Source organism: Carcharodon carcharias, chromosome 3 (genome assembly GCF_017639515.1).
Source record: "Carcharodon carcharias isolate sCarCar2 chromosome 3, sCarCar2.pri, whole genome shotgun sequence".
Taxonomy (NCBI): domain Eukaryota; kingdom Metazoa; phylum Chordata; class Chondrichthyes; order Lamniformes; family Lamnidae; genus Carcharodon; species Carcharodon carcharias.
The window spans coordinates 20113007-20132576 of record NC_054469.1 but is presented as its reverse complement, the minus strand read 5'-3'; the positions used below and the strand labels follow the sequence as shown (position 1 = coordinate 20132576).

General features: G+C 48.6%; 1 protein-coding gene across 1 annotated transcript in view; it reads right to left on the bottom strand.

The window, feature by feature from the left end:
• acvr2ba (activin A receptor type 2Ba) overlaps positions 1–19570 on the bottom strand; it is a 228120-nt gene that overhangs the window by 25680 nt on the left and 182870 nt on the right. The window contains exons 6-7 of the mRNA XM_041184224.1: positions 8874–9017; positions 4241–4389 (exon numbers count right to left, since the gene is read on the bottom strand). Coding sequence (XP_041040158.1) covers positions 4241–4389; positions 8874–9017 — 293 coding nt within the window. The remainder of the gene's footprint in view (positions 1–4240; positions 4390–8873; positions 9018–19570) is intronic.

Sequence of the window (19570 nt, the reverse complement as noted above, 5' to 3'; positions counted from 1 at the left end):
GCCCAGCATCACAAGAGCAGGATTGCCGAGTCGGTCGGCCATCATGTGGCAGCGGTCCTGAGAACCAGTCACCGCCAACGGTAACCTTCCCAAATCCAGAGTTACCTTGGGGGGGGGGGGGGGGGGGGGGGGGGTGGGGGGCGGGTACGCAAGCGGTTTTGAGAAACGCAAGGGGGAGAAAGCAACACCGAAGCCAGCGCAGTCCGCTCCTCGTGATTTGAAGTACTGGACGGCTCAAGCGTGCTCTTTTCTTTTAAAAGCGATCCTGCAAGCCATCGGGTTATTAGGGACGGATTTTTTTTTTAATCAGCTCCCCCCCCCGCCCCCCTCCACAGAGACAGGCCGAGCAGGCGGGAGGGAGAGTCCATGGGATGTCCTCGACCCGACGGGCAGGACTCACCACGGTGGAGCGCCCTGCTGACCAGAGGCGGCCGGCCGACTAATCGGACAACCAGCAGTGACTTCCTGCACACCACCACCACCCCCGCCCCCCCCCGCCGATACTTTACCAGCGTCGGCACAGGCTCTCGCCCCTTGCGCAGGTACTGCCAGGTCAGCCCTCGGGAGGGTGTTCCAGCCACTTCCCGGAGAGTGGGTGGCGGGGGGGGGGGGGGGGGATTTCGTAACAGCCGCTCGATGCCCCCCCCCAAAGGGCGCCACTGGCATGGCCTCCAATGCCGCCAGCTAAACCGTTCACCCCTCCTGTCGCTGGGGCTTGCTTGGCCACCGACACGGCACGGAAATAAAACAAAACCTGCCTGCCTACCTTCCGAGATTGCCTCACGCCATGGAGACCGCCCCCCCCACCCCCCACCCCCTCCCCCTCACTTTCTCCCTGCGGGGGCCCCCAGCAGTGACCGTCTCCAACGGTGATGCTCCCAGCCATCCGAGGTGGGGGGGGGGGGGGGGGGGGGGGGGGGGCAGCGGCTCCGGCGGGCGCTGTCACTGCCGCTGCCCCCCAGCCGGGTGGTACTCCCAGCAGCAGCGGCAGCTGCCCCTCAAACCCACTGCCGGTAAAAATGCTGCTCAGGGGTCCCGCTGCCCAGGCTTGCCCGTGCGGACTCGCAACCCCCCCCCCCCCCACATTCTTGGTGGCGGGACCACCCCACCTGCTGGAAAGACCCCGCCGGCAGAGTCGCCGGGGCCACAGCGGGAGGCCCTTCGGCCCATCGGGCGGGTGCCAATTTTAAGTTCTGGAGTTCAGGCGGAGCGCGCTTGACAGTTCCCTTCCTCACACGAGCTCCGCCGGAAATATCAGCAGGGGGCTGGCGGGTTTAACATTAGACAGCGCCGTCAGTTTATGACGGGTCACCTGATATGTTAACCTGCTGCCCATCTCCCACTTGAGCCGACACATGGGGTGAGAGCCTCGCAGAAATAGACTGAAACGGTAAAACAAACTCCCTGTGAAACTCGAGATGCCGGGTCTGACCTCCCCCCCCACCCCACCCCACCCCACCTCCCCCACTCCCACTCCCCCCGCCCCTGCAGTTCACTTGCTCGCAGGGACTTTTGCAAAGCTCTTCCTCTGTTTAATGTTCCCATGCACTGGATTCTCACAGAACGACTGCAGCGAGCCAAAAATAGTTTCATCAGCATGTGTTTTTTCTCTTTGAGAGAAACCGTGCACTAAAAAAAAAAAAATAGTTAACTTAAAAACGGATCACCCTCACTCTTTATAAGCGTCTTACCATTAAAAAGGACGTGGAACTCAGTTTCCCCAAGGGCTGCGTTGAGAGTGTCCGTTTCAATGGTCCACGCATTTTTGGAACATAATGATATCTTTAAAAAGTTTTGTTCTAAAAGTTAAGTATAAGAAGTGAAACTGAGTGCACAACGCGCGCCTGGAGTTATAAACCACATTAACGGAGCTTGTTTTGTTTAGGTATTTTAGGTTCAATAAAGCGTCTTTGTGATTAAAAACGTTGTTCAAATGAGGTGCTCGGATTGCTCTTCAAACGTTAACAGTCCCTAACCCGACCTTCCTGGAGGTGAAAAAAAATAAAAACAAAAAAAACTGCGGATGCTGGAAATCCAAAACAAAAACAGAATTACCCGGAAAAACTCAGCAGGTCTGGTAGCATCGGCGGAGAAGAAAAGAGTTGACATTTCGAGTCCTCATGACCCTTCGACAGTTCTGTCGAAGGGTCATGAGGACTCGAAACGTCAACTCTTTTCTTACTTGGGGTGAATAGTTTAGATGCATTTAAGGTGGAAGCTAGATAAGCACATGGTGAAGTAAGGAATAGAAGGATATACTGATAGCTGGATGAGGAGGGGCGGGAGAAGCCTCGTGTGGAGCATAAGCAGTGGCATTGACTTGTCGGGCCAAACAGCCTGTTCCTGGGATGTCCAAACTATACTCCGGTAAGCAAGACTGAGGTGCGTCTCACAAATGCTTCAGGAAGACCAGCTGCAAAGACAGGTCTCTCTGGCTGACGCTGACCAATGGGTTCAGGGGCAGAAAGCTGTTGGCCAGAGACAGCTGGCGCACGGCGGCTGGGGGAAAGCAAGTTTGAAACGACAGGACACCAGGCCGGTGAAGAAAGGCCCCGGCGAGCGAAGGTGTCAGCTGATACCAGAGCTCCTCCACACCAGGAATTCCTGTGCCCCGCAGCTCTGTACCAAGAGCTGGCAAATCAAGAGTCGCCCCCCCCCCCTTCGATCACCAACGATTGTGCCAACTGCCAGAGACGAGCCTTCGCATGATCTTCAAGCTGCAAAGAATCTTCCACCACCATCATCACCATCATCTGATCTACCTAATAATTGGAAGTATTAAACAAAGTGCAGCGTTCCCTAGGGTGAAAGAAATCTGGGATAGTGAATTGGGGAGTCAGTAGATGAGTTACTCACCTCAGAATTCCCAACCTCTGGCCTGCTCTTGTAGTCACACTATTCATATGGCTGGCCCAGTTCCGTTTCTGGTCAATGGTAACTCCCAGGATATTGATGGTGGGGGATTCAGCGATGGTAAGGTCAGTGAATGCTAAGGGGCGATGGTCGGATTCTCTCTTGTTGGAGGTGGTCATTGCTTGGCACTTGTGTGGCACAGGGGGTCTGTTTTGCTGTTTCAGTATATTTTCTGCAAGCCTCCCTTCCATGTGTCAACTCAGTAGGAGATTGGCAACAAGTTAAAATATCAGGCAACCCGTCATAAATTGACAAGCGTGATTTAATATTAACCCGTCAGTCTACTCGAAATTTCCGACAGAGCTTACGTGAAAAAAGAATTGCCATGTAATTCGCAAGAACTCAAGAATTTAAAATCGGCATGAACTCGATGGACCAAACAGCCTCCTACTGGGCCACGTACAGCTGGAGTCAACTGGAGCTCTCAAAGCAGTGATTGATGAGATTTTTGTTGGATGAGGGGAGATATGAAGCAAAGGAACTAAACGTACACATGTACACAGCAGCCATGTTCAAACTGAATGTCCTGAGGGGCTAAGTGCCCTACTTCTGTTGCCATGTTGTCTAAAGAAACAAGCTGCAACCTATTGCTGCAGTTAACCTCAGGTATTTCACCCAAGTAGCCACTGTGTGCACCTCGAGAGGCTGGGAAACAAACCCTATCAAGCTGGCTCACCAGGTAGGCCACATTTCATCCTCCGCTGTCACCCACATCCCATTCACTGTCAACAGGGGGCCGGACAGACATTATGGCGGATGCGCACCCCCCCCACCTCCCCCCCCCCTTAACCCCTGGCACTGAACTTACTGAATTGATTATGTCAGCCATGGCTCAGTTGGTAGCACTCCTGCCTCTGAGTCACAAGGTTGTGGGTTCAAGTTCCACACTAGGACGCCAGCATAGGAATTAAGACCAAGACTCCAGTGCAGTACTGAGGGAGTGCTTCACTGCCAGAGGTGCCATTTTTCAGATGAGATGTTAAACTGAGCCCCTGTCTGCTCTCTCAGATTGACGTAAAAGATCCCGTGGTGCTATTTGAAGAAGAACGGGGGTGGGGGGGGGTGGGTGTTATCCCCAGTGTTTTTGGCCAAAAATATCCCTTAACCAACATCACCAGAAAATAATCATTTGGTCATTATTGCGTCACTGTTTGCGTGATCTGGCTGCACACAAACTAGCAGCTGCGTTTCCTACATTACAACAGTGACAACACTTCAAAGGTACTTCACTGGCTGTCAAGTGCTTGGAGACATCCAATGTCGCGAAAGGCACCACAGCCACCCACATCTGGGTCCTTAAAGCCACCCTATGTCCCTCGCTCAGTACCTGTGGGCGATCGCAGGCTTTGGCCCTTCTCCTTTACACCGGGGAATGTCTTCATGAAGGAAGGCTAATCCGCATGACATCGTCTCAGCGATGTGACCGAGTTCATTCCAGCTGATCACGTTCCCCTTCAGATAGTCAGACAACGAGCCCTGTGTTTAAATAAAAAAAAAGGCAAGGTCAATGGAGTCGGGTTTACTCATTTCCATGTCGACGGTGGTATTTACCGGAACAATCCGGTAGGTTTAGCCGTTGTTTATTTACCTTCCCTACTTTCCCAAGCTTAGGAAAGCACAAAACCTCCCCCCAGGGTTCCTGTCCCGGTTGTAGTTTGATGGCTCCTGTTTTCAGTACCCAAGAGCAGACGGCAGATGAAGGAAGAGACAGTCTCGTCTAAAATATTTAATTTTTCATCCTTCAATCCTAGGTGGCTTTTCCCCTCCCTACCTCTGTAACCTCCTCCAGCCCCATAACCCTCCAAGGTAGTCTGCACGCCTCAAATTCTGGCCTCTTGAGCATTCCTGGTTAGTGTACCTAACAGCTGACACTAACAATCAATTTAAGGTATCATTGGAGCTCAAAATGTGGCTCATTCACACCTGCTACAAGTGACACACACAGCACATTCTCTGCAAACAAAAGAAATATGTTCAAACCTTGTGCCTACTTTGAATTACCTGGGAGCTTGGGGAGCCAAGAGTTCCCCACTGTTTTCTCTAAGGCAATATCTCGGCCAATCAGAGTCCAATACCAACCAATCTGCACCCTGTTATCCTGCAGTATAAATTGTTGTGATTGTTTGAAATTTGGCATTCTTGCGTTTGTCCTGATGGATGCAAGATGAAAAGCTTTGGCAACATGTCGCTCTCTTCAGCAATATTCCCGATTATTATCACTCCGCCATTGGTGCCCCTCAGTTGCCTGGGAGGCAAATGTGTGGAGTTCCATCCCTAAGCCTCTCCACCTCTCTGCCCCTCAAGGATGCTCCTTAAATTCTACCTCTTTTGACCAAGCCTTTGGGCCAGGCGATCCAACATCTCATCTGGGTCAGATTGGCAACATTCCTGAAAGATGCCTCAGACGTTTTAGTGCATCAGAGGTGCTCCCCGTTGGAAGTTGCCGTTGTCGTGGCCACACTGTGCTTGAACCGCCTGCCCACGCTCCAAGGCAGGGTTCAAACAAGAACAACCTCTCAGACGAGTGACTGGAGGTGGGTGGCGGAATGGGGTGGGGGTAGGGAGAAGGGTTTTAATTGGAATCAATTCTGCCAGCGCTCTTAGGTCAGGATGGGAGAATATTGGTGAGGTGTGGGGTTTGGGGAATGGGGGGGGGGGCGGTTTGGGGAATGGGGGTGGAGGTGGGGGAGTGCGGTGCAGAGGGGGCAAAAGAGGGTGCAGAGATTGTGTATGGAAGGAAAGGGATCGTGGGTCTTCATTTAAAAAAGAGCAAGGAGTGGATGGGTGAAGCCAATGAAAATCGAGCCATTTGAAAAGTTAGACAGCAGTAATGTCTGCGAGAATTCTCTCAATCTCCTGCCCAAGTGTCAGTGGTAGGTCAACAGAAGCCGGTTCTCTGCAATTTTACACCATTTCTCCAGAGTTTTTAAACCAGGAGATGAAGGGAGAGCAGCAGCAGCGTGTACCCTCTACAAGGCGCACTGCAGCAACTCACCAAGGCTTCCTTCGACAGCACCTTCCAAACCCCCGACCTCCACCACCTAGAAGGGCAAGGGCAGCGGACACATTGGGACACCACCACCTGGAAGTTCCCCTCTCAACAAGCTGCTGGGAGGGGGTCACCACAGCCCAGGGTGGGGTCCTGCCCAACATCCAGGCTGTGCTGCTGCCCGGGAAAACCAGCAAGGTTTACGCCTGAAGGGGCGAGATCGGAAAAAGATCCAAGCCACTCACCACCCTGACTTGGAAATATATCGGCCATTCCTTCACTGTCGCTGGGTCAAAATCCTGGAACTCCCTCCCTAACAGCACTGTGGGTGTACCTACACCACATGGACTGCAGCGGCTCAAGAAGGCAGCTCACCACCACCTTTTCATTATTGTGCGTGGTATTTGTGTATAGCCCTCTGCATTTACCACCACTGCATCATAAATACTTGCCAGACGAGTGTGTCCCTGGGCCTATTTTTAAAATTCCCCGACAGCTCTGATTGGTCGTATTGTGCTGAGGAGGCCCAGCCTGAGACCTCTTACCTTGGGGCTCCTTGGCGTAAATGGGGGGAGTACCCGTGAACGAGATCACTCAGAGAGGGGATACTGGGGGAGTGGGGCTTCAGATCTCCTGACTGAAGTTTGCAACTAACTTACAAATGGCTAATTTGCTCGAAACTAGGCTTCAGCGCCTACGAGTGAGAGAATCTTTGGGCCAACTGCATGTTAAGTGAGGGTCGCTGTGTTGATCTTTTTTGTGCCATTTTCTCCCCCTTTTAAGTGGAGTAATTCACTGAGTTGATAAAAAAGGGTAGGAATTTCCATGGCGGGATGTTTTTTTATTTATGTGATGTGAGCATTGATGGTTGGGCCATCCAAGTCACACACCATCCCAACTTGGAAATATATCGCCGTTCCTTCACTGTTGCTGGGTCAAAATCCTGGAACTCTCTCCCTAACAGCACTGTGGATATACCTACACCACTTGGACTGCAGCGGTTCAAGAAGGCAGCTCACCACCACCACCTTCTCAAGGGCAGTTAGGGATGGGCAATAAATGCTGGCCTATCCAGTGATGCCCACATCCTGTGAATCAATAAAAAAATTCTGTGCGGACCTCACTGGCAGGGTTGATATTTATTGCTCACCCCTTGTTGCTATGATATGCTGATCTTAGACCTTTTCTTGACTTGTGCATACCAAATTCTGAATAATCTTTGCAGTGGCCACTTCAACCAGGGTCACATTGGAGTCACATATAGGCCAGACCGGGGAAGGATTTCCTTCCCTCAAGGTATTGGTGAACCAGTTGGGTTTTTAACAATGTGATAGTCGCAGGGTCGCTGAGCTTTACATTCCCAGATCCTTTTTATTGAAAAGGGAACTGAATTCTAATGCTCATATTGCCACGGCTTCAACTCTCAGTCTCTGGATTATTTAAGCATCCACATGAAAGAAAGATGTATTTATATGGTGCCTTTCACAACCTCCAGATGTCCCCAGAGCACTTTACAGCCAATGAGGTACTTTTTGAAGTTGTAATGAAAGAATTGTGGCAGCCAATTTGCGCACAGCAAGCTCCCATAAACAGTAGGGTGATAACGATCAGGTAATCTGTTTTGGGGATGTTAATTGAGGGATAAATTTGGCTAGAACACCAGGGATAGCTCCCCTGCTCTTCTTCGAAATAGCACCATGGGATCTTTCTCATCCACCCATGGAAACGAGCAGGCAGATGGGTCCACAGTTTAAGGTCTCATCCGAAAGATAGCACCTCCAACAGTGCAGCACTCCCTCAGTCCTGCACTGGAGTGTCAGCCTAGGTTTTTGTGCTCAGGTCCTGGAGTGGGACTTGAAACCTGGAACCTTACGAAGCAGAGGTGAGTGCGCTATGGTGATAAATTATTAGCGTGCATCCATTTACTGTGATGCGGTCCGATTACATTGGCTAATTTGAATGTTTCTACATGCGAGAAAAAATACAGGTTTGGGTTATTGCTGAAAAAGAGACATGCCGTCTAAACTTTCCATCTTGCACTCATCAGGACAGATCACGAGATTACCAACAGTTAAGGGAACAACAATTTATACCGCATGAGAAGAGTGTGCTGATTGGTTGGCAAGTGGACTCTGATTGGTCAAGGCGTTGCCATGGAGAATGTAGCAGGGAACAGTTAACTGCCAAGCTATTATTCAAATTCAAACCAGGCAAGTTTATGTTAATATCATGTCAAATCCCCTCATGGTGGCTGTTTAGTTCAGCAAACCACTAAGTGACCATGGGGCTACTGAATTGCTGTTCAAAACTTTGTGCACCAATATCCTTTAGGGGAGGAGATCTGGCCTATAGGTGACTCCAGTCCCAGCCCCAGTATGGTTGACACTTAAGTACCCTCTGAAATGGCCTAACAAGCCACTCAGTAAGGCAACCAAGCGATGGGCAATAAATGCACCCGCACATTAAGAACGAACAGATATACTTTCCTTCTCTTGAGCTTGATGCTTATAAGCTTTTTCTGATGGGTCTAATCATATGAAACCTGCATTTATATAGTGCCATCTTTCATGGTAGTAACACAGCTCAAGGCACACCTAGGAAGCTTTACCAAAAAAGCAATTGAAACTGAGACACGCATTCAGACAGTTGACTTGATCACGGGGAGGAGAGAGGTGAAGCAGTTTAGGGAGGGAATTCCAAACTTCGGACCCAGGCAGCTGAAGGCATGGCCACCAACGGTGGAGAGATTAAAATCGAGGAGTATGCATGAGGCCAGGATTGGAGGAGTGCCGATACCGCGGGGAGCCGCGAGGCTGAAGGACTTTTGGAAACAAGGATGGGAATTTTAAAAATCGAAATGTTGCCTGACTGGCAATCAACATTGGTCTGAGTTAACACTGTGGTGGTGGTGATGGTATGAAGGATGCCCTGTCTAATATCTAAATATCGGCAGTGCCAGCAACGTCCCTACCCGTTCATGAAAGGAGGAGATGAGCCAGAGTTCCATCTCGAGATTCGATCCACGTTTTTCAGAGCCAATGTAGCGGAGCACATTCTCATGTTTCATCCCAGGAGTGGTGTAAATATCCCGTTCATTCTGCCAGGATAGCTTGTCCTTTCAAAATAAAAACACAGAAAACAATAAGTGCTTTGAATAACACAAAATCAGTCATGAATCTCTTCCTGCTATAAATCAGGGGAAAGGTTAACCTCTCTTGGTGATCGAATCCCGCAACAGAGGCTGGTTTCCCTGGGCTCACCCTCTGCTCTCTCCCCATCTCTCCTGAGGAGGCTCGTTTGTGGTTCCCCCCATCGCCGACTGCCCACCATAAACTCACCCGCATGGTCACCGCTTGTCCGTGGCTGGCAGATGGGGTGTTCGGAGAGCAGGTGCAGATGCGATGGGCCAAATGGCCTCCTCCCACACCGTAACAATTCTGTGTTGGCAAGTTGCTTAACTGGGGATGGCATCACAGCACAGCTCGACCATCCTCACCAGGCACGCATAGGCACAACAGCACCCACTCGACAGTGACGGCCAATTTCTCTTTCCCTAGCACGGGGTCACTGAGTCTAATTTTAACCCTGCCTCCTGCCCCAACAGGAACGTCAGCTGGTACAACATGGGATAATGCCAAAATCTGATACTTTCCTGCTCTCGGTGGCTCTGGACCCCCATCAGGGGCCATTCAACATTAGCGCAATTTGGGAATTATTTTAAATGGTACATTGCAAACACAACTCAATTGTGATGAATGAATGCAGCCACCCCTACAATACCACACCACACGGTTAGCTTTACCAGAAAGCGCACAGGCCACATGTCCGGCAACACATTTCAGTGCAGCATAGAGAACTCCTACTTAACACACCGTTTGATCCATCTCTAGTGCCTCAGCCACCTCTCAAGAATAACTGAGTCCCACGAGATCATTTCCTGTGGTTGCTGCCTCGTACTTTTTCTATTTTCTCCTTCCTCCCCACTCCCCTCCAACCTTCAACCTTCGAGCCAGCAACTCGCCAACCCTCCTTCGACAGCACCTTCAACACTGGACACATCTACCACCGAGAAGGACAAGGGCAGCAGGCGCATGGGAGCACCACCACCTACAGGTTCCCCTCCAGAGTGGTGGCGCAGTGATAATGTCACTAGACTAATAACTCAGAGGGCCAGGTTAATGCTGTTGCACCATGGGTTTCAACCCCACCAAGGCGGTTGGTGGAATTTTAAATTCAATGAATAAATCTGGGGTATTAAGCTAGTCTCAGTAATGGTGACCATGACGACCATAATCAAACCCATCTGGTTCACCGATGTCTCTCTAAGGAAGGGAATCTGCCAACCTCACCTGGTCTGGCCTACATGTGACTCCAGACCCACAGAATTGTGGCCGACTTTTAACTGCTCTCTGAAATGTCCTAGCAAGCCATTCAGTTCAAGGGCAATTAGGCTTGGGCAATAAATGCTGGCCTAGCCAGCGTTCCCATGAAAGAATAAAGAAAGACACTCATCATCCTGACTTGGAAACATGTCACTGTTCCTTCACTGTTGCTGGGTCAAAATCCTGGAACTCCCTTCCTAACAGCACTGTGGGTGCACCTACACCACATGAACTGCAGCGGTTCAAGGAGGTGGCTCACCACCATCTTCTCGAAGGCAATTAGGGATGGGCAATAAATGCTGGCCCAGCCAGCGACACCCACATCATGTGAATGAATAATTTTTTTTTTAAATCTCCAAGTCGCAAACTCCAAAAAGTTTTCACCCAGGCTCTGACTTAATTTGCTGTCTCCACCCACCTCTTCTGCCTCAATACTAGAAATAGGAGCAGGAGTAGACCATACGGCCTGTTGAACCTGCTCAGTCATTCAATACAATTATGGCTGACCTTGGATTTCAACCCCACTTTCCTGTCCATGTCTCATATCTCTCGATTCCCTGAGACCCCAAAAATCTGTCTATCCCGGCCTTAGGTGTATTCAACGATGGAGCATCCACAACCCTCTGGGGTAGAGAATTCTAGAGATTCACAACCCTTTGGGTAAAATAATTTCTGCTTACCTCAATGATCGGCCCCTTATCCTGAGACTGTGCCCCTGTGTTTTGGACTCCCCAACCAGCGGAGACAATCTCTCAGCGTCTTCCCCCTACAAAGGCCCCTTCAGAATCTTTTAGGTTTTAATAGGTTTTTTCTTCTAAACTCCAGAGGATATAAGGCCAGTCCACTTAGCCCCTCATAATAGGACTACCCCCTCATCCCAGGGACCAATCTAGTGAACCCTCGCTGTACCACCTCTAATGCAAGCACACCCTCTCTTAAATATGGAGATCAAAGCGGCAGCGTTATTAAGGCAACACAATAATAAATAATGGCAGTCCAGGTGTCAAAAGAATTAGTTAGCTAGATTGTGGTTTATCTGAATCAATCACAGGGCTTAAAGCTTCAGTACCATTGTAGCTATTAGCAGTATTGTGTCTAGAATGACAGGACTGCATTCCAATCCCGCCAAACCACATCTAATTTACGTTCACTGAACACATTTCTGAACTAAAGTACAAAGTGTTTTCCCTGGCTTCTAGGGAAAGGAAATCTGAAGGAACTAAATAGAGCTGGACAACCGGAGAGGGTGCCACCCCCAGATGTAGAATCACCTCAGCACAAATAGCGCCTCGCTTTTGTTGATTAACTTTTATTTTGATTTGTCGAATTGCTGAACAAACCATTAAATGCGCTGTAATATGAAGGTTTGGAGACTGACGGTTTGGCAGGTTTATGTAGAAATCTGGCACTATTTGTACATCTCTCAGCAAAGCAGCTTTGGAGTTGACTGGAATCCAACTATATTCCCATTATTCTGTACCAAAATGAATCGGCACTCTCAGCCCAATTTTTTGTTTTTAATCAAAAACCTGACGCTGGTCATTTCTAAAAATCAAACCTTCTGGAAAATCAGCAGGACATAGGTAAATTTTAAACACCACCACCACCCCCCTCCACACGCCCCCCCCCCCCCCCCCCCCCCCACCCAGTAATCCACACGAGCTGGTTACAAAATCTATTAAATCCTCTCTCTTTCTCTCTCTCTCTCTCTAAGGATCTTCCATGATGTTTTTAATCAACTGAATGACCAGTTGGAATATCAAATGCTAATCCCTCTGCTGTTCTGAAGTTTACCACAACAAAGGCCAACACTTTTTAAAGAAAGAACCTGCAGTTATATAGCGCCTTTCACAACCTTGAGGCGCCCCCCCCCAACAAAATGCTTCCGAACCAATGAAGTACCAGCTACAGCAGAACCACAGACGCTCTCAGACAATTGCATTGCCGCTCTGATGAAGTGGAGGGTGATAACTCACAATCAACCTGTACATACAATGGACTCTCAACAAAATACGTTAATATTGGCAGGAATAATGAAGAGAAAACAGTAATAGAACCAGTAAGATAAAAGCACAATACTGCGCATCCTTTAGATAATATCAGCACCGTCAACACTCCTTTGTCCTTTTGTCTATGACATCTTTGGCAGTCTCTTCTTGGCCTCCACCTATCACTGGCCCTCTATCCAGCTCTACCTGTCCCACCCCCTTCTACCAGCTTATATTTCATCTCATTTCTAGATGTCTTAGTTCTGATGAAGAGTCATACGGACTCGAAACGTCAACTGTATCCCTCTCCGCAGATGCTGTCAGACCTGCTGAGTTTTTCCAGCTAGTTTTGTTTAATATAATCAGTGCCCTCCTTTGTGACAGGAGTTTCATTGGCATTCAACCAAGCCGGGGACACGAGGCGTGGAGTCTGTGACCTTCCCCCGTTGTAACTGTGTCTTCTTCCTTTTAACGCCGCCTTCTTTTCTTTCGAAGATGTCGGCCTATTTTGGGGATCCAGTTCCACAGTCAGTGCTTGTTCTTCTGGTATCCTATAAAATTCTAACAGGACTAGACAGGGTAGATGCAGGAAGGATGTTCCTGATGGTGGGGGAGTCCAGAACCAGGGGTCACAGTCTGAGGATACGGGGTAGACCATTTAGGACTGAGATGAGGAGAAATTTCTTCACCCAGAGAGTGGTGAGCCTGTGGAATTCGCTACCACAGAAAGTAGTTGAGGCCAAAACACTGTATGCTTTCAAGAAGGAGTTAGATATAGCTCTTGGGGCAAAAGCGATCAAAGGATAGGGGGAAAGAAAACAGGAGCAGGCTATTGAGTTGGGTGATCAGCCATGATCATGGTGAATGGCGGAGCAGGCTCGAAGGGCCGAATGGCCTACTCCTGCTCCTATGTTTCTATCCTGGCCAAGCGGTCGCTCCTCACATGAAACCCTGAGAGTGCGTCTCAAATGGCTTCTCACCCACGGGAGGATAAGTCATCACAAATGCCAGCCGCTATCCTATCACTTGAGGTCCGCCAAACACGTCCTACGTGGAAGCACTCACTGGATAATCACAAAAACGAGAGCACGAGCTGATGGCCCCCTTCCAAACTCAGGGTCCCTGAGGTTAGCTCACTGAGCATCTCCCGCCCCACCCTGGCTGGGACCAGCCAATAGACCAGGAACCAAACAAGAGCCAGTGTCTGTGAATTCCCTTGTAACTCTTTCGAGTACAAACCCGTTTCCATCTGTTTCAGATGAAGTTACATAGTTTGCCATTGTGAGATTTGAACTCTTGATACTCTTTTTTTTTGAGTAAACCTGTTTCCATCTGTTTCAGATGAAGTTACATTGTTTCATAGTTTGCCATTGTGAGATTTGAACTCTTGATCTTGGGGTTACAAACCCAGTATCATAACCACTTGGCTATTTAGGCCAAGCACTGAATTCCCTTGTATCTTAACTGGTGATCTAATTGAAGTATTTAAGAGGATTGAAGAAGTTAACAGGGTTGATGGAGAGGGAAGCTATTTCCTCTGGTGGGATTGTCCAGAACGTAGGGGCATGACCTTAAAGTTAGAGCTTGACTGTTCGGAGGTGACATCAGGAAGCAGAAAGGCTAGTGGCAATCCGGAACACTCTGCCCTCCATTGGCTGTTGAGGCTGGAGGCAAGCTAAGAATTTCAAAACTGAAATTGATAATATCCTTGTCCAACAAATAACGTAAGGGATATGGAACCAAAGCAAGTGGATGGAGTGAAGGCACAGACCAGCCACGAACGGCAGAGCAGGCTCGACGGGCTGAATGAACTCCTTCTGTTCCTGTGGTTCGGTTACACGTGGCCTTTATTGACTGAGTGACGAGGCATCTGCGTTCTGCTCCATCGGCAGAATCAGAGCAGGGGAACTCTCCCCTTTGTAACGGCCAATAGTTATTCTGCAATCAACTCCTCGATACACATGACCTGGTCAGTTATTCACTGCCATTTGTTGCAACATACCCTTCCAAGTCTGACACCATCCTGACTTGGAAACACTTTACTGCTCTGTGGAAATCTTCAAACTCCCTCCCTAACAGCACTGCGGGTGTACCTACACCACGTGGACTGCAGCGGCTGAAGGCGGCGGTTCACCACCACCACCTTCTCAAGGACAGTTAGGGATGGGCAATAAATGCTGGCCCAGCCAGCGAAGCCCACGTCCCACAAATGAATATAAAAAAAAAAATTGGCTGCTGTGTGAATTTTGCCTGCTGCCATTTTCCATGTTACTAAGTTGGCTGCACTTCAAAAGCACTCTATTGGTTGTAAAGCACTTGGGGAGTCCCGGTTGTGAAAGTCGTTTGAGTAAACGAGTCTGTCTTTCTTCATGAAGTAAAGTGATCAGCACTAAAACTTCACTGACATTAATTATATTGATGCTGCTGCAGTAGCCTTGGTGTCAGTGCTGCAATTTGACGAGGAAGTGCTCTGGCCTTAAGAGCCTTGTATGCCTGCTAAAGAGTTGCAAGGGGAAGAATAGGACCACAAATATTGGCACCGGACACTGGAGGCAACCGAGTTATTTGTCTGCCTGCAGGGTTCATGCCTCCTACACGCGCTAGTGCCAGCTATGGCTCAAAGTATAAAAGCTGGAAGCAAAACCGCGCATTGACGTGACGCAGGCTACACACTCTATTCCAAAAATAAGTGCTGCTGGTGTGGTGGAAACAGGAGGAACGTGCCATAAAACCTTGGATCATTTCCCATAGGGTGACCAACTCTGGTTGGACGTATCCCTGGAGACGGCATCACATGACTGCCAAGTGCCCCACCATTGGTTGCCCAACCTCCCTGTACCCTGCCTCACCCGGCCAATTGGAAGGCAAGAGTCTTCACTGTCCTATTGCGTGATTCTTTACCTCCAATCAAATGGCCTTTAATCCCCATTTCAATTATTAATGATAAAATATTTGTAAAGTGTTCCAAGAAACTTTCCCAAAAACAAGACATATGTTTTTTCCTGCTGTTCTTACCAAAGGCTTTGAAGCGTTGGGGTGGAATTCAATCCAGCCAGGCTCAACAGGAAACATGGTGGCCGGGCCCAGTTAGTCGCGCAGGAGGCTGTGGGCCTCTCTGGTGGAGGCAAGAAAATCTCCCGGCAACGAGCCTGAGGGTGGGAAGGGGCCGACGCAGGCAGTTCAACCGCTTGTGGCGGGATGTCAATTAGACTCATTAATGAGCCACTTAGCACCAGTTATCCAGAATTTAATGGTGGCTCAGGGGTTCGATGGGAGTTGCTCAGCTTTCCCATGCCTCTCAAGGCCGTCTACCAAACCCTGCCGTATTTGCCTGCGGCCTTGGCGGGGGTGGGGTTTGGGTTACCTCATTCACAAGCACTCAGTTCTGATTGAGGGACCTGACATCAGGGATTGGTGGTGGTGGTGGGGGGTGGGGGGGTGGGGGGTGGTGGGGCTGGGTGGGGGTGGGTGGTAGTAGTGCTGAAAACCACCTAAGATGCATCTGCAGGACTCAACAGTGAAACGAGGTCCATCAAGGAAATAAATAAAGATGCCCCATGATGGAACTGCACCTAAATACAGGAGCACGTAGGAAACAGGAGCACATCACATGGCCCATTGAGCCTGCTCCGCCATTCAATACAATCATGGCCGATCGTGGGCTTCAGTCCCATTCCCCCCCCCACATCCCTTAATTCCCTGAGACACCAAAAATCTGTCTATCCCAGCCTTAAATATATTCGGTGAAGGAGCATCCACAACCCTCTGGGGTTGAGAATTCCAAAGATTCACAACCTTTTGCGTGAAGAAATTTCTCCTCATCTCAGTCCTAAACGATCGGCTCTTTATTCTGAAACCGTACCCCACCCCCCCTTTTTTCTAGATTCCCGAGGCAACAGGAACAACATCTCAGTATCTATCCTGTCAAGCTCCTTCATAACCTTGAATGTGTCAATGAGGTCACCTCTCATTTTATTAAACTCCAGAGAATATAGACCCAGTTTACTCAACCTATCAGAGGATTATCCTCTCATCCCAGGGACCAATCAGCGAACCTTCCCTGTACCGCTTCTAATGCAAGCACAGCTTTCCTTAAATATGGAGACCAAAACTGCACACAGTATTCCTGGTGTTCTCGCCAAAGCCCTGCACAATTGTAGCAAGGCTTTATTCTTGTGCTTCAAACCGCTTGCAATAAAGACCAACATGCCATTTGCCTTCCTAATTGCTTGCTGTACCTGCATGCTGACTTTTTGAGTTCTTTGTACAAATTCAGGCAAGTACGGATGCCTAAATCACAAATACTCAAGCGAGCTAATGTTTCCATTAAGTTCCTATCAAGTTTCTTCTTGCAGCCTGTGCCTGAAGGCATTCACTCTTAGCAGCTCCACAGGTATTGTTCATCCACCATTTCTTTGTCTGAGTAACTATTTACTCATGTGACAGCAGCTTTCCGACACTGTTCAACAGCAGCAGGATCGGAGCTGGCCCTAGTCCTGTGGTCATCAGGCATCTGCTCGACTGTACTTCCAGAGGGATCACAGGACAGATGTCACCCTAAACTCCCCCTCTCCCACTACAGAGGTGCATTAAAGTCAACCGTAGCACTCCTATCGTCAGTCATTGCCCCAACAGAAATCAGCTGACTTGGAATAGAACCTGGGCGCTACCTTCCATAACACTCTCTCTCTCTCTTTAAGGCTTATGTAGATGGAGGCCAACGGCTATAATTTTACTAAGATAAAAGCAAAATACTGCGGATGCTGGAAATCTGAAACAAAAACAGAAATTGCTGGAAAAACTCAGCAGGTCTGACAGCATCTGTGGAGAGAAAGACAGAGTTAATGTTTTGAGTCCAGATGAAAGAGTCATACGGACTCGAAACGTTAACTCTGTCTCTCTCTCTCCACAGATGCTGTCAGACCTGCTGAATTTTTCCAGCAATTTCTGTTTTTGTTGCTTATAATTTTACATTTACGTGATGGAGGCAGATAATCCCATCAGGAGTACTGGAGCGTATCGTTAGCAATTCCTTCTTCGTATTTGCGAATCAGGCATTGAGATGTTTATGTATAGCAGCCTGTCCTGGGTGACCACAGGCACACACTGGAGAGTTGTTAATTTTCTATTTGTTCATTAACTATTCATATCCGCCGTGGTTGGTGCCAATGTGGTTCGGAGTTTTCACATGAGTTTCATGAGAGATTAAAGCCAGGGACTGTCTCTTGTCAGGTTTTCCTGAAATATCTGCTTGCCTGTGAACGCTGTTGAGCTTTCGCAGCTTCCTCGTGGTCAATGTTGCAATGTCGAAGGTTAAGCGCAGGGGCCCATCGTGCAGTATTGGAATGTGTTACTGTTCATGCCCTGGTGTGTGGGAGCCCGTGCATTTTCCTTGATTTGCTGAACTTGGCAGAGGGTTGCACACACCACGGTGCATGGATGGGGGTGGGGGGCTGCGATGTGCAATGGCGCAGCCTGTCGGGGTGTTGGGGTTGACTTGGCGAGATCCAGTGATGATCAAGGCCCCATTCCCCCCGGCTGTTCAGGTAGATGTAGAAGATCCCATTATTTTGAACAGGAGTTGTTGTCCCGGCCAATATTTATCCATCAATCAACATCACAAAAAAAACAGATCATCTGGTAATTTGACACATAGCTGTTTGCGGGGGCTTGCTGTGCACAAATTGGCTGTTGCGTCTCCTACATTACAATGGTGGCTACACCTTAAAAAGCACTTCATCGGCTGTGAAGCACTTTGAGATGTCCAAGGGTCATGAAAAGCGCTTTATAAATGCAAGTCTTTCGCTCTTCACTGCTACGTTAAAGGAATATTTCCTCCTCCCTTTGAAGTAAACGAGTTTCTCACAGCATCCTACAGAGCATGGATACATTCACCAGGTTAACAGAAGGACCAGACAGCAGAAATGAAGCAGATCACCAACATTTCCTAACACCTTCTTGACTGAATCACCGGTGGAACAGAGAAACCAATGGACGGCTGGTAATATTGAAAGCTTTAAGCTAACCCGGCAGGGGTGTGGGGGCCAGGAGAAAATATTGGGAAGAATACCAGGGTGCACAAAATACTGGGAGACACAGACAGCGGTAGTGTAGAGAATGGTCAGTTAATAGGTGGAGTTGGAGTAAGGGAGAAAGTAATAAAGTCTAAATCAGGGTTACTGTGCATGTGTGTGAATGCATGGAGTATAGTAAATAAGATTGGGGAGTTACAGGCACAGATTGCCTTGTGGAAATATGATGTTGTGGTGATAAACGAGACCTGTCTCAAAGAAGGGCAGGACTGGGTATTAAATATTCCCGGGTACAAGGTGTTCAGAAAAGATAGGAAAGGAGGGAAAAGAGGAGAAGCAGCAGTATTGGTTAAGGAGAGCATTGCAGTGCCGGAGAAAGAGGATGTCCCAGAGGGTTCAAGGACAGAATCAATTTGGCTCGAGCTAAGGAACAATAAGTGTGTAATTACATTGCTCAGTGTAGTCTACATACCGCCAAATAGTGAGAAGGACGTAGAAGAACAAATCTGCAAGGAAATTACAGAGAGATGCCCATTATAAAGTAGTTATAATGGGGGACTTTAATTACCCAAATGTAGACTGAGACAGTGGTAGGGTAAAGGGTGGGGAAGGGCAAGAGTTCCTAGATTGTGCTCAGGAAAATTTTCTACAACCGTATGTGTCCAATCCAACAAGAAAGGAGGCACTGCTGGACCTGGTTCTTGGAAATGAGGTGGGCCAAGTAGATCAAGTGTCGCTGGGCAAACACTTAGGAAACAGTGATCATTGTATCGTAAAGTTTAGGATGATGGTAGAAAAGAACAACATGCAGTCCAGAGTAAGAATAATTAACTGGGGCAAAACCGACTTCAATGGGGCAAGAACTGAGCTGGGCCAGACAGACTGGAACCAAAGATTGGCGGGAGGAACTGTAGCTGAACAATGGGCTGCCTTCAAAGAAGAAATGGTTCAGGCACAGTCAAGGTATATTCCATTGAAAGGGAAAGGTAGGGCAAATAAATCCAGAGATCCCTGGATGAAAAAGGAGATAGAAATTAAGATAAAGAAGAAAAAGTGTGCTTATGACAGGCGTCAGGTAGAAAATACAACTGAGAACCAAGAGGAATACAGAAGGTTCAGAGGGGAGGTGAAAAGGTAAATAAGAGAAGCAAAGAGGGATGATGAGAAATGACTGGCAGCCAACATAATGGAGAATCCCAAAGTCTTCTATCAGCACATGATCAGTAAGAGGGTGGTAAAAGGAGGATTAGGGCTGATTAGGAACCA